Here is a 15,219-nt window from a genome sequence, read left to right as displayed (position 1 = left end):
TCTTTAGTGTTAGAACAAAGGGAAATACTCGGTAATTATAGTAACCCTAAATCTCTAAGAAGTGTATACTTCATTTCAACCTTAGTGTGAAACCTGGGAAAATGACCTGATCAGCACTAAGATACCCGTTTGATATAATTTTAGCAATTCAGTCCCTGACCTGCTACAAATAATATTAAACTGTCTTTATAGCTAACTTAACAATGAAAGATAAGAAAAAGAGGGCAAAGTGGAGAATATATTAGATAAAAATAAAAGTTTGAGTTTCCACAGTAGAAAAAGTAGAAATGAAATTATATAGTTCCTTAGTGATGATAAAAGAAAAATATGAAAACTTAAATAGGAAAATAAGATTTAAATAAGTTTTTTCTATAATTTTATATTGCTTAATGCTTGCCAGATTTCTCCAATTGTCTTGGTCTAGTGAGGTCACTTATGACCTAAGTGTTGTGAATCGGAGTTTAATATTTTTTATGATAAAGAAACTTTGAGGAGGGGAGCCTTTTAAAATCTCTTGCTAATTTATTCTTTGATTACACTCACCTCCAAGTTATATTTCTCAGAGTGTAGATATTTATCTTACCTAATGGGTAACCTATAGACCAGAACTGTCTGATTTGTGAGCATATATCATAATCCTTTATGAGCCTATACCTACAAAATGAAATACATTTTTAACTCATATAATTCATTCGTATTCTTTCCTTCAAATCTAAATTGAGTTCATAAAAATTTTAATTTTATGAAGACTAATGGGAGATAAGATAGTTGAAGATGGGCCATATAGAAAGGGAAGCAGATTTGTTTGGTATTTGCATAGAAAGCTTGGTCAGAACCAGTAAGTTGGAGTGACTAGGACAGATTGGTTTTTTTTTTTTGTTTTGTGTTTTGTTTTGGTTTTTTTTTAGGCAGTTGGGGTTAAGTGACTTGCCCAGGGTCACACAGCTAGTAAGTGTCAAGTGTTTGGTCCAAGGCCAGATTTGAACTCAGGTATTCCTGACTTCAGGGCCAGTGCTGTATCCTCTGCGCCACCTAGCTGCCCCAACTAGGACAGATTTGGCTCAACATTCAAGTCAATAGAAAGAGTTAGCCGGAGAACAGGTTTTGAGAGGGAGGAGAGAGCTGCCCTCTCCCCAATGTGTATTGAGGCCGAGATGGGAAAGCCTATAGAAGTCCTCTCAAATGGAGTGTTGCATTGGAAATCTGTTGTGTCACTTCTACCTGTTATGATACTTTTATTCTGTGATATTTAGATTTTGGCTCAGACATGAAAGGTTCTCATTTGTATTTTACAGACCAATGAATGGAGGCTGAGTTATGTCAATAAAGATTTTACCGTCTGCCCCTCTTACCCTCCGATTGTTACTGTGCCCAGCTGCATTGATGATGAGGCCCTCAGGAAAGTGGCTACATTTCGTCATGGTGGGCGCTTCCCAGTACTTAGTTACTACCATAAAAAAAATGGGATGGTAAGTATAGTTTGGCTTTTTTATTCCCTGAAGAACCTCATACTTTTCATGACATTTGGTATTTCCCCCTCCTAACCCTTTCAGATTTCTATCATTATCTAGGCCAGGGGTGAGCAAACCAGCCTAAGGCTCAATCCTACTGAGCCCATGAACTGAGACCGATTTTTACTTTTTTTTTAAATGTTTTATTGTATTAAAAAAGGTAAAAACCAAGGTTCTTACTCATGAGCAAATTTGGCTCTCTGGCCATAGTTTTGTCACCCTTGCTCTAGATCATTCCTTCTCTTAGCTTTCAAATTTGGACTTTAGGGACCCAACTGCAGACTATATTCTGTGGTCAGGGCATACTTCTTAATCCATTCTCCACTTCTAAAGCTCAGAAAACCCAGATTTGGTTCACTTCAGAGCACAGCACAAAGAACTACCCTTTAAAAGGCCTGGCCAAGTGAGTAAACCACATTCAATCTGTTATTAGTTTTAAGAAACTGATGTAATGATTTAAAGCTGTTTTCAAGTGTTTTAATTATTGGAGTTATGTAGTGCTCTAGGAAACAGTTATCTTAAATGCAACAAATGGATAATTTTCCTTTTCCTAAAGTAGACATTATACCATGGATGCAAATCCATGTCAAATGAGTATTTGTGATGGTTGATGTTATCTTTTACTACATCACAATCTTCATTGAAGACAGTGGGCTGGTAAGAAATGTTTTTGTGTATTTGTTTTCTAGTCTAGTGTAAAGGATGTTTTCTAACTAAATAATGCTTACCTGTAAGGAGTGCAAATATACTCTTTCCATTTATCTCACAGATGGCTATATGGGTATAGTGGGTAGAGAGCTGGCTTTGAAGCCAGGAGGACCTGGGTTTGAGTTCCTCCTCTGATACATGGGGACAGTTGTGGCTGTGTGACCCTGGACAAGTCACTTAATATCTCAGTACACTAAGCAAGTCTTTAAGACTATAAGTTTCAGGGGGCAGCTAGGTGGCACAGTGGATAGAGCATTGGCCCTGGATTCAAGAGGACCTGAGTTCAAATCTGGCCTCAGACACATAATACATACTAGCTGTGTGACCCTGGGCAAGTCACTTAACCCCATTGCCTAACCAAAAGAAAAAAGAAATAAAGGATACCATTTAAAAAACAGCTTATTTAAAAAAAAAGACTATCCTAAGTTTCAGAGAAGGTGCTGATCTGCATTGATAGAGGGAGTTTCCTTTCCTGGGAGTTCCCTGCACCAAGGAAATCACAGGTCCAGTCCCTTTCCTTGTCCAAAGCTTGATAAATAATTAGGTGTAATGCTTTCTCAGCTTTTTCTAAACCATACTGTTTCAACTCTGGCTTTGCTCTCCTCTCACAAGAACTCAGATTCCTTTGGACATGTTATATTGAATTTTTTTCAGTTCAGCTAACTCACCTCCTCATTTCTTTGTCAATTCTGCGGTCTCTTCTTGAAATTTTTAACTATGCTATCTTTTCTAGGTGATGATCCGGAGCAGTCAGCCCCTCACAAGCACCAATGGGAGACGATGCAAAGAAGATGAAAAACTTATAAATGCTACCCTTCGCGCAGGAAAACGAGGCTATGTTATTGACACTCGATCTCTAAACGTGGCTCAACAAGCTAGAGCTAAGGGGGGCGGTTTTGAGCAGGAGGCTCATTATCCTCAGTGGAGACGCATCCACAAGTCCATTGAGAGGTAAAACCTACTGGAGAAGGTAATATAGAGTCTTTTAAAATAAAGGTAATCATGACAGGTGCATTCTTAGCTAGTTAGAAATTGCTTGTTCAAACCCCATTCATAGTTGTTTTAAAGACCCAAAGTTGTACTGATGACTCTCTCCCAGTCTTTGATGAAATGGGAGGTGATAAGAGAACATCCCAGGTGTGTCCTTTTCTGAATCAGCCTTATGCGCATTACCACAAATCTTCCCCTGAGCCAATTGTATCCTGGTCAGTCTTGGTAATCTTCAGACATGACTTAATAAATTCCATGGCTGTAAGACATAGATTTTGCATATGTGTGTTATTGTTGTGTCCTGCCCACCTACTTTTGTATTCAACTAGCTTCTTGCCCCTTGTCTGTCTTTGCTAAAATTTCTGAATAAACTGATGAGAGCCACTGACCCAGACTTCTGGTACTGATAGGTATTGGAGCCAGGAGAACATCAGGGAAGTCTGAAATAGCTATGGTTGCCAAATGGTTGGGCTGATGGTCCCAGGCCACTGAGGGAACACTGGGCCTTTGCTTTAATCTCAGGTGCAGAAAATTCTTCACAAGTGGTTGAGAATGGCAGGTTTTATCTAATGCATTTGAGTACTTGTGCAGATTTATTTTGGTATTGGTACTTGGATTCTTATTCTTAGTGGTGGTGATTTATGACAGAACTGATAAAGCTATAATAGATGAAGTTTAAGCTTATGTATGTTAGCCTCCCTCCAGGGGTTTAATAGCTTGTGTGACTATGAGCGGTCGACTAAATCTCTCTGAGCCCCAGTTTCCTTATCTATAATATATGAATAATAGTAGCACCTGGGGAGAGAGAAGTAGGGAATAAGCAAACATTTACTAAGTACCTACTGTGTTCCAGGTATTGTACTAAACTGGGGGTGGGGATCCTTCAATCTCAAGGCTGCTTGTGGTCCTTTAGGTCCTCAAGTGTGGCCCTTTGACTGAATCCAGACTTCACAGAACAAATCCCTTAAAAGGATTTATTCTGTAAAACTTGGACTCAGTCTAAAGGCCACATCCAAGGACCTAGAAGGCCACGGGTTCTCCCCACCCCCGTACTAAATTCTTTATAAATATTATTTCATTTGATCCTTAAAACAATCCTAGGAGGTGGGTGCTATTATTGTCCCCCATTTTACTGATGAAGAAACTGAGGCAGGCAGATTAAATGTTCACACAGCTAGTGTCTGAGGCTGGATTGAACTCAGGTTTGGTGCTCGATCTACTGTGTCACCTCACTGCCCACAGGATAGTTCAAAGAAAAATATTCATATTGTACTATGCATTTTAGGCACAGTTTTGCCAGAAGCAATTTTATTAACTTAACATTATTCTAAATCCAAGCGTTTCTAGCTCAGAGCAAGAAATATCCAAACTAACATAGTCCCCCCATGCATCTCTCTACCACAACACAATCTGAGATAGCATTGATAAGAATGTTGAACATGGTAAAGGTCACATTCTGTTAAAATAGCATTTGAGGTTAACATTATACTTTATCTGATAGAATAACAGTCACTTAATGTTCTCTTAGAATTATTCATTTCTTTCTTTGCCCACCCCATCTGGTGTTCTCTTGGAGTAATCAGAGGGACCTCCCTGAGTTCAGTACCTTAATCCCTTCAGGAGAGAAAAGAGGGGGCTGCCCTTCCATGGGTCAACATCCCTTCAAGGAATAAAGAAGTCAGTGATCTTAATTAAAGAAGGGGTTTTTTTTGTTCCAAGTCTGGTTGCCATTTTTCCAGAGCCTTAGCTTTTTGATGATTTATGCATTTTCCCAAAGGGAAAAGAAGACTCTAATTGGCTGTCTCCCAGGCACTCTCCCTGCAAAATTTAATTTAACTAAATGAAAAGAGTGAGTGATCTTTTCATTTTTGGTATCACAGAGTCCTTTCCTAACCTATGGGATCCCTTCTCAACATAATGTTTTTAAATTCATAAAACAAAATATATAGGATTACAGAGGAAACCAAATATATTGAAATATATAAAAATATTTTTGAAAGTTTATAGACCCCAAGTTAAAAACCCCTATTACTAGAGAAATGTTTAATTCTTAATATTTTCAGTTGAACTAAAAAACGTTTTTAATGTGCTCCTGCATTATCAAATGAGATAATGTATGTAAAATACCTTGTGAACTTTAAAGTGCTTTGTAAAAATCAACTATTTTTTTAATAACAGTCTGAGTTGTTTATTTTTGTTTTCCCCAAAAGGTATCATATTCTTCAGGAGAGCTTGATAAAACTTGTAGAAGCCTGTAATGACCAATCACATAACATGGACCGGTGGCTTAGCAAATTAGAGGCTTCTAATTGGTTGACTCACGTCAAAGAGATTTAACCACCGCTTGCCTGGCTGCTCAGTGTATTGACAGGTAAAGTTCATCTCTGGAATCTTTCATATGATTCTTCTTGTTAACTAGACCAAGTGCTTCTTAAACTGTGGGTCATGACCCCATGTAGGGGGTCACAAAAAATTTGGCAGCAGTAAAAGGTTTCTGAAAATGCAATGACTAAAAATTAATTATAAATCAAATGCGTAATGAATCAGAGGTGTTCCTGGCAGCGCTTGCCCATGTTGCATCGTGCAACTTCACTGCAGCCTTGATTCTGAACACACAGTGTGCACAATTTGCACCATGCATGCCCTCAGGCCAGACAACACCAAGGAATGCTGGGTAAGAAAAGGGGTTGCCAGTAGAAAAAGTTTAAGAAGCCCTGGACTAGACCTTGATTTATATAAGAATATAGGCAGAAAACATATTTTTGTTGGCATTCAGTTCTGTGTCTGGTTCAAATCATAGTTTCCTACTTCATCTCATGTGCTACACAAGGCAACATCATCAACAAAAAGAAGAAAAAGAAGAGTAATAGTGAGCAGTAACATTTTTAAGATTTGTTAAAGCAATTTACAAGTAGTATAATTGAGGAAGACAAAAGTAAGTGAATTTCCTGGGGTCACAGAGCTAATAAGTGTTTGCTGTATCCACAGCACTACTGTAAACAGTTTATTTCCTTTAGAAATAAATGAGATATTCGTGTGTGCAGACCTGCATATATAGGGTGTTCCAGAAAGTCTTAACACCATTTTAAGTTTTAACAAGTTATTAAATAATAACTTGTTAAAGCTTAAAATAGCATTAAGACTAGTTAGAACATCCTGTATACACCTATTATTTGCAAAACCAGTTTCTTAAATGGGAGAAGAAAAGAGGAGTAAGCATCCGTACAGTGCCTATTACATGCCAGACACTGTACTAGGCTCTTTTTATAAACATCATCTCATGGGATCCTCACAATTACCCTGTGAATAGGTGCTATTATAATTCCCATTTTACAGTTGAGGAAACTGAGGCAGACAGAGGTAAAGTGACTTAAAAACCTATTAATGTGCCAGACCCTGTGCTAGGCATCAGAGTACAAGTACAAAAATGAAATAAGGAAAACCAACAAAATTGGTGGAGAAGGAAGAATCTGAAGTAGTTCAACTCCAGCCTCAGAAACTTAACTAGCTGTGTGGTCCTGGGTGAGTCACTTAACCACTGTCTGCTTAAGTTTCTCATCTGTAAAATGGGCATAATAATGCCTCCCTGAGATAATATTTGTAAAGCATTTAGCACAGTCCCTGAAACATAGTAAGCACTTAATAAATGCTTGTTACCTTACCAGCTCTCCTCCTTAACTACTCTAACAAAGATCTGGATTGAATACCAGACTGCATAGGGATTGGAAAATACGAGAAGAAAAAAAACCACAGTAATTTTTTCATCTTAGGTCAGGATAGGGGAGTAGTGGCTTTTGGGCACTAGGAAAGGGGTTCCATTCAGGAAGGTCCTACATAAAGCCTTCTAGCACAGGAATTGCACTGAGGCCTACAGCAAGGAGTGGTCATGGATACCTTGGACTGGGCCTGATTTTGCAGGGAGAGTGCCTGGGAGACAGCCAACAGCTACAAGACTCTGACCCTAGAGCTGAATCTCAGATTCAGCCCCAAGCCCAATCTGAGCTGCAGTTGAATAACCACAGCAGGGATCTGAGATCAAAGGGGAGTCTGCAACTCTGTTCCGCTGAACACATAGAGCCTTCCAGCTAGCTAACGAGGCCTGGGACAAGCAGCATTTTACTGGAATTCCAACCAGGGCAGGTCTGCAGTTGTGTCTCTCAGACCCAGTCTGCCATCAGGAACTTGGAAGTTCAGACCAGAAGGACAGTAATAAATTTCCATGTTTATTAACTCTGAAATTTCCTTCTCTGATCACTCTTTTGTCATTCCACCTTTACCTCTGCTGTGTAACCCCAGACTTTGCTTTTCATCCAAACCAAGACCTCCAATTCCTCTATTCCATGTTCTTTTCCAAACTATCACCCCTGCACTAACTATACTCTCCTCCCTTTCTTAATCTTGACCCCTTGGTAAATCAGTCCAACTCGACACTGACCTTTTCTCTCAAGACCCTTTCCCCCCTTATCCTGTTGCTGATTTTGCCCTGCTAAGCCCTCAGTCTTCGATTTTGCCCATCATCTACTACCTTAGCTCCTGTCTGGTACTAGAATTAACAGCTTAATACAAGAGTTATAAAACTTTACCTAAGTATCAGTTTCCTTGAAAATTAGAATGGACCAAAAATAGGTTAATAACTCCCATGAGAGAAGAAATATTATAGTCAAAAGACTTAAAAAAAAAAAAGGAAATATATTTCTTATAAAAACAATTAACATGAAAAATAGATCAAGAGGAGAGAATTTAAGAATCATTATTGATAATAATTTTTTTTTTAAAAAGACCCTGGGTATTATATTTCTAGAAATCATGAGAGAAAACTTTTGAGATCTGTTAGAACCTAGTGAAAATAGAAACCCATATTAAAACTTTCAGGAACATCATAGCCACATGCCAGAACTTCCAGGTCATAGAATAAATACTGCAAGTATTTGTCAGAAAAAAATTCAGTAGACATTTATTAAGTGCCTATTATGTTCCAGGCACTGTACTAAGTGCTGAGGATGCTATTAATACAGATAATTCTGCCCTCAAGGAGCTTGCAATCTAATGGGGGGAGATAATACACAGAAAGAGGCAGGAGAACAGGGTGAGGGGGTGGACACCAGAGATACCAGGTACAGGTGCATCAGATTTAGTGAATGCAGAGCAGCAGATGCAAACAGATGCAGATGCAAAATAGAATGAGAAGAGTCCAAGTGCCATGGAGCCACACCCAGGATCACACTCGATTTAGTAGCCACCATTATAAAGAGCAGAGAGTTTGAAACACATATTCCAAAAGACAAAACATAGGCTTACAAACAATAGCAATTTATCCCAAAACCCAAATGTCCTATGGGGGAAATGGGCCATTAGTTAAAGAGAGGATGTCCAAGCTTTCCTGATGGAAGGAAGAACTTTGAAATGCAAACAGTGAATCAAGAGAAGCATAAAAAGTGGTTCCTTGGCTAACCTTTGGAATCATGGCCTTCTGTTCTTAGAGAACAGGCTGGGCAGTAGAGCATATGTGAGGAGTAAGTGCTATTCCAACCAAGAATAGCCATCCTAAGAATACTTTCTGCTTTATAGGACATCCTCTGAGGAACCTAGAGTAGTTTAGAGATTAAGCTTGTATTGATTATGTAAGACAGAAAAAGACAATTGTTATATTCTTTACTTCTGCCTTTGCTCTTATTTTGATGTGTGAACTTGAGAAAGTTTAGTTCTTATTTAGAAAACAGAAGTTGCACCATTTCCCCACACAGAGTTCGTTGCAGTGGGGAAAAAACAAAACAAAACTTTATCTTGACTTTCTTGCACTTGCCAGACTGTGTGATCATCCTCTACTTTTGACTCTAGGAGCTTGCCGGTAGCACTGAAGTTGATATAATTAACCCTTTTTGCATAGAAATATCAGAGCATTTAATGTGGCTGCTTATTTATTGCATCTGTTATGTGTATATAAGACATCTTTCCTGAGCATGAATGGGAATACGACAAAGAATTAAGGTTGGAGGATGTTCTAGGGGAGGGTTTGTTTGTATCCACATAAAAGCCTTATTAAGAAAAAAATTAGGTTGGAGCAACTAAAATTATGTATTGGACTTATGAGACCAATAGCCATTAAGTGTCTAGTAATACTTGGAAGAAAAAGGTAAATGATCTGTTGTTCATGGAAAGACAGATGCTGTGTCTGACAAACACTCGTGGACAATTTTATACAAAGTAACTATGTGGTATAGCATATGTTTTGTATCTTCCCTTCATCCAGATACAATTAATTGACTTAAAACATTGATAGGATTTTGCTATGCAGATTAAAACTACTCACAGATGAAAGTTTTACCTGGTATTTCCACATCATCTGCATTGTATGAGTAATGGCAGTGAGGAAACATCAGATCTTCCATGCTAGCATCAAAAAACACAAAATTAAATGATAAATGGATATGGGATCAGTGAAAATGAGCAAGAATATTGGTGAACTGTGCTAAAAATATTGTCTTTAAAATGGCCAAGTGAAATAAACCCTAAACTTTTTAGCAACAACAACAAAAGAAAAAAATGGTCCCTGCTCTTAAGGAACTTATATTCTTATTAGGATGACAAGTACTTCTGTAAGTATACACAAAATAAAAATAAAGAGAACAAAAATGCAAGGTAGGTTGGGTTGGAGGGCACTAGCAGTAGTGGAAAGGGAGCTATCAAGAAGTGCTAGAAGGTGGTGCTTGAACTGAATCTGGAAGTAAAAGAGGAGTTCCTGAGGCAAAGGTGAGAATATTGTAGATTCCAGGTGTGGGGGATGGCCAGTAAAAAGGTAAGGAGAGGAGAGGTTCAGTGTCGGGTTTGAGAAACAGACTGACCAGTCTGGTGGAATTGCTGAGGGAAGAGGGGAATCATGTCTCATGAAGCTGGAAAAATAAGTTAGGGCCAATACATGAAAGATGGTAAAAGCTAAACAGAATAGTTTAGATTTTATCCTAGAGGCAATAGAAGCAGCTGGAATTGACTGAGTTAAGGGAGCAGTTTAGTCAGATCTGAATTTAAAGAAAGTTGATTTTGGTGGCAATGTATGGGATGGACTAGAGGGGTGAGAGACTTGAGGCAGGGGGGCCGAGGAAGCTATTGCAGTAATTTAGATGAGCAGTGATAGGGCTTGAACTAAGGTTGTAATTGTGTGAAGAAAAAGAAGGAATCAGATATAAGAATGTTGTAAGGACACCTGACACTTACTAGCTGTGTGATCCTGGGCAAGTCACTTAACCCTGATTACCTCACCAAAAAGCAAAAAAAAAAAAAAGTCATAAGGTAGAAAATGCAAGATTTGACAACCAGTTTGTGTGGGACAGAGACCGATACTACCACTACTCAAAATTGAGACAAAGACTTAGATACCTTGAAAGCAGAAAGGAGTTTATTGCTTTCCCGTGAGAAAGGGTACTGCCCCTCATCACACTAATGGTGCCCCAGCCAGGGAGTACAAGTTGGTTACAGAAAGCAAGACTTATTTATACTGTAATACAAGCTCCTCCTCCCTAACCCCTTTCCCCTTATTCCATTGGCTGGGCTTCAGGGGGCACAATCTATTCACGGAAATCTTCCCCAGCAACAAAAAGGGGGGAAGTTTTGCAAGGGTAAACAGTTTAGATTGGGGGTAGAGCTATTCTTTCTGCTATGTGCTTTAAAAAAGGGGGGGGGGCACGACAAGGTCAGAAGGGAATGTGTTTCAACAGTATAACTAAATTCCTTGAGAAGGCCATCTACAACAGGTGCCTCCAATTTCTCTCCTCTCACTTTCTTCTTATCCTCATACTATCTGGCTTCTGACCTTATCATTTAACTGAGACAGCTCTCTCCAGATGACCAGTGATCTCTTAATTGCTGCCCTTTGTGAGAACTATTAATAAGAACTGTTAATCCTCTGAGGAGGCTTCACTTCTGAGAGATCATTTCTCACAAGTTGAATATGTAGGTTAGAGTAAGGAGTCAGATGATACCATGTCTACAGACCTGGAAGACTGGAAATATGGTGGTTCCTTTGACATAAACAGGGGAATTTGAAGAGGAGAATGGTTTGGTGGGGAGACAATCTGTTCCATTTTGGATGTTTTGAATTTCTGATGTCTCCAGGATATACAGTTTGAAATGTGCAGTAGGCAGTTGGTAATGTGGAGCTGAAGCTTGGGGAGAGACTTAGGCTACACGTATCTATCGATCTGGGAATCATTTGCCTAGAAAAAATTAATTAGATCCATGGGAGCTGCTGAAGTTTCTGAGACAGATCATAGAGAGAGAAGAGGGTCTAGGATAGAATCTTGGGGAGTACAGTTAGAGGAATGATATGAATGATGAACCAATAAAGGGTATTGGGGGGGAGTAGACCAGTAAGTAGGAAGAAAACCAGGAGAGAGTAATGTCATGAGAATCTAGAGAGGAGACAGAATACAAGAGGAGAGAGGGTCATCAGCAGATAGATGGAGAATGATTAGGGCTGAGAAGACACCATGAGGTTTGGCATTGAAGAAAACACTGGTAACTTTGAAGAGAGCCATTTCAGTTGAGTAAGTAGGTAAGAAGCCAAGTTACAAAAAGTCAGGTAGGGGAAGAAGCAGAAACAACTGTTAATGTGAAGTGAAATTACAGCTTCCAATTAATGACAATTGAGATAAAAGACTTAGTGGTTGATTAGTAGAAACCACTGTGAAAGTCTGTAATTCTCAAAATGGAAACATCTTCTCAAATAAAAGTAATCATTACCACCATGATGCTGGAATGGCACCTTTCTCTACATTTCTTTGAAAATCTCAAAAGATCCCTTTGACCCAGCAATACAACTTCTAGGTCTGTATCCCAAAGAGATCATAAAAATGGGGGAAAGAACCACTTATACAAAAATATTTATAGCAGCTCTTTTTGTGGTGGTTGATAATTAGAAATTGAATGGATACCTATCAATTGGGGAATGGCTAAACAAGTTGTGGTATGTGAATGTAATGGAATGCTATTGTGCTATAAGAAATGATGAGCAGGTGGACTTCAGAAAAGTCTGGAAAGATTTACATGAACTGATGCTGAGTGAAGTGAGAAGAACTAGGAAAACATTGTGCACAGTAACAGACACATTGTGTGATGACTAACTCTGATAGACTTAGCTCTTCTCAGCAATACGAGGATTTAAGACAACTCCAGCAGATTCATGATGGAAAATGCTATTCACATCCAGAGAAAGAACTATGCCAGTCTGAATGCAGATCGAAGCATACTATTTGCTCTTTTTTTTACCCCTCTGTTTTGTTTTGTTTCTTCTTTCTCGTGGTTCTTCCCATTTGTTCTAATTCTTCTTTACAACTTGACTAATGTGAAAATATGTTTAATAAGAATGTATATGTAGAGCTTGTATCAGATTGCATGCCATCTTGGGGAGGGGGAGAAAATGTAAAACTCAAAAAGCTTATGGAAGTGAATGTTGAAAACTAAAAATAAATTAATTTTTTAAAAAATCTCAAAAGATAATGCTTTTGAAATCACAAAGTGAATACTGTCAAGTTAGGAAATATTCATATTTTAGAGAGAAAAAATTGTTATACAAATAGTTAATTTCCTTTTTAGGGAAAAATGTACTCAGGAAAATATGAAAATAAAGCTAAGCACTAAAATTCAGTATTAGTAGAGTTGAGACAAAATGATAAGTGGAGTCTTTATGTATATGGAGCCATTTATTTCTGCTTTTAAATTGCAGGTATGGAATTATTTAATTTGTTGATGGTAGTAATTAGATGGAATTGAATGTTAGCAGTGGAAAATGTGACAAATATGTAAATGAAATGACTGCCTAGAAATTAATAGAAATGACATGAAACAAATTTGTCTTTCATTATATAGTATGTCCTTTAAAAAAACTGTACTTATAATGAGTTAGCAAATGCAGAAATTAGTTTTAAAAAAAGATTACTTTTGTCTTTCATCTTACTGGTTATTTCATACTAAAAATATAGAATTGAAAAACAATTCATCAATGCCATATTTTGGCTCCCTTGGTGAATTTCATTTGTGATATGTAACTAAATCTAGACATATAATTCATTACTAATGTATAAATACACACTTGACTATAATTGAATTAAATTAAAGATGGCATATTGGCATTTGTAGCCTCAGGCTCTGAAGTGTAGTTTCCTTATCTGTAAAATGGGAATCATAATACTTGTACAACTTCCTCACAAGCATTGTGTGAGGAAGGTACTTTGAAAGCCTTAAAAAGCTATAGAAATGTGAGTTGTAAAATATTTTCCAAAGTAAATTTTGGAAATGTCTAAAGATGCATCATAATAAATATGGCAGGTATGGAGTTAGAAGGCTCCTAGGATTTTGAACTGGAAGGGACCTTAAGAGATCATCTAATCCAATTCCTTCACATTTGAAAGATGAGGAAACTATGACCAGAGAGCAGATATCATGTGCCCAGAGTCTAGAATCATGGAACCATAGGTCCTCTGGCTCCAAAGCCATTGTCTTATCTGCTATGCCAAAAGGTGAAATCGGGGTCAAGAACAAAAGGGAAATACAGAAAAAGAATTTGAGGGTATATTTCAGAGGTAGAAAACCAAGGCCTGGTGATGTCCTTTTAAAGAAGGGAAAGGAATAATAAGGACCTACTATAAAAATTCAAATACCACTAACTTTAGCAAGGAAGAGAAATTCAGTATGAAAATTGAAAGGGGGGGTGGTGTCTGTGAAATTTAATCACCAAAGAGGCCATGATTTGTGAATTTTTGGAAACTTGTTCTGTATTTTCCCCCCTACTTCCTTCCTTCCCTTCCATGTTCCATCTTGAGAAAAATCTCAGATGTATTTTATCAATCTTATTAAGACTGAGAACCTGCTGGGCTGTGGAGAAGTATACATTGTCTTACAAGTTATTTGTACTCAATAAATGTTTATTGTTAACAGAGTTCATTGAACATGTCGGGAGTATCCCATTTGTGCTCTGGATTTTCCTATCAGGGAAGGAGCATCGGTATTGATTCATGGAACAGAGGGAACTGATTCCACGCTTCAGGTTACCTCCTTGGCCCAGATCATCTTAGAACCAAGATGTAGGACCATCCGTGGTTTTGAGGCTCTTGTAGAGAGAGAGTGGCTACAGGTAAGAAACATTATTTGATTCTAATAGAAATTGCCAGAAGTATCTGTATCATCTATTCAAAAAGAATTATCCTTATGTATTGGTTTCTTCTTTTTATAGTAGCTGTCACAGTTACCGTATACATCACTGCAACATTTTAGATGAAAAACAAGTTTTCTATTTTATTCCTTGACAGATAATTCCTTTACCTTAATGCCTATTGAATGAATAAATCCAAACTAACAAATAATAGAATGTTTATATAGAAGGCACTGTGTGGGACAAAGAAATACATGACTGTCCCTGTTTTACTGCAGTTTGACTAATAAGGTGAAGTGTACATGAATAGCAGAATACTATAGAAATTAAGCAGAAAGACTTTACGCACTTTGGACTTAGGGTGGAGACAGAAGGAAGGCTATTGCTTGAGCTGGACATCTTAAGATAGGTAGGATTCTCCCTGTCGGACTGCTCTTTCTCACTTTCCTTTGGAGTTCTTTATTATAGCTATACAGATGATTCCCTGGTCTATATATCTCGCCCTAATCTCTCTTGAACTCTCATCTCCATATTTCTAAGTGCCTGCTCAGTATTTCTACCTACATGGCGACATATCCAAACTTATCCCTCTGAATTTCTCCATTTTATTTGAACAAAGCCCTCTGCATTAATTGGCCTTTGGGTCATAAACCCTAGCTATTAATTCCCTAGAAAGCTTTTTTTTTTTTTACAAATTCTTACATTTTAATCACAAATTGAATATTATATTCTGAAAAGATGTTCCAAAAAGAGTGTTATTTTAATTTATTATGCAAAAAAAACCCCAATCTCATACTATAACATGACAGTGATGACCTTACCTTTAGAGTTAATGCTGTGAAAAAACATGAAAAGATGCTATAAAAC

General features: G+C 37.8%; 1 protein-coding gene across 1 annotated transcript in view; it reads left to right on the top strand.

The window, feature by feature from the left end:
* Nucleotides 1-15,219, top strand: part of MTMR9 (myotubularin related protein 9) — a 46,546-nt gene that overhangs the window by 18,142 nt on the left and 13,185 nt on the right. The window contains 5 exon segments of the mRNA XM_020975710.2: nucleotides 1,296-1,469; nucleotides 2,953-3,170; nucleotides 5,420-5,538; nucleotides 5,541-5,580; nucleotides 14,193-14,334. Coding sequence (XP_020831369.1) covers nucleotides 1,296-1,469; nucleotides 2,953-3,170; nucleotides 5,420-5,538; nucleotides 5,541-5,580; nucleotides 14,193-14,334 — 693 coding nt within the window.

Source organism: Phascolarctos cinereus, unplaced genomic scaffold (genome assembly GCF_003287225.1).
Source record: "Phascolarctos cinereus isolate Bilbo 61053 unplaced genomic scaffold, phaCin_HiC Scaffold_2;HRSCAF=192, whole genome shotgun sequence".
Taxonomy (NCBI): domain Eukaryota; kingdom Metazoa; phylum Chordata; class Mammalia; order Diprotodontia; family Phascolarctidae; genus Phascolarctos; species Phascolarctos cinereus.
The sequence above is the reverse complement of the archived record's forward strand: the minus strand, read 5'-3'. Positions and strand labels throughout refer to the sequence as shown.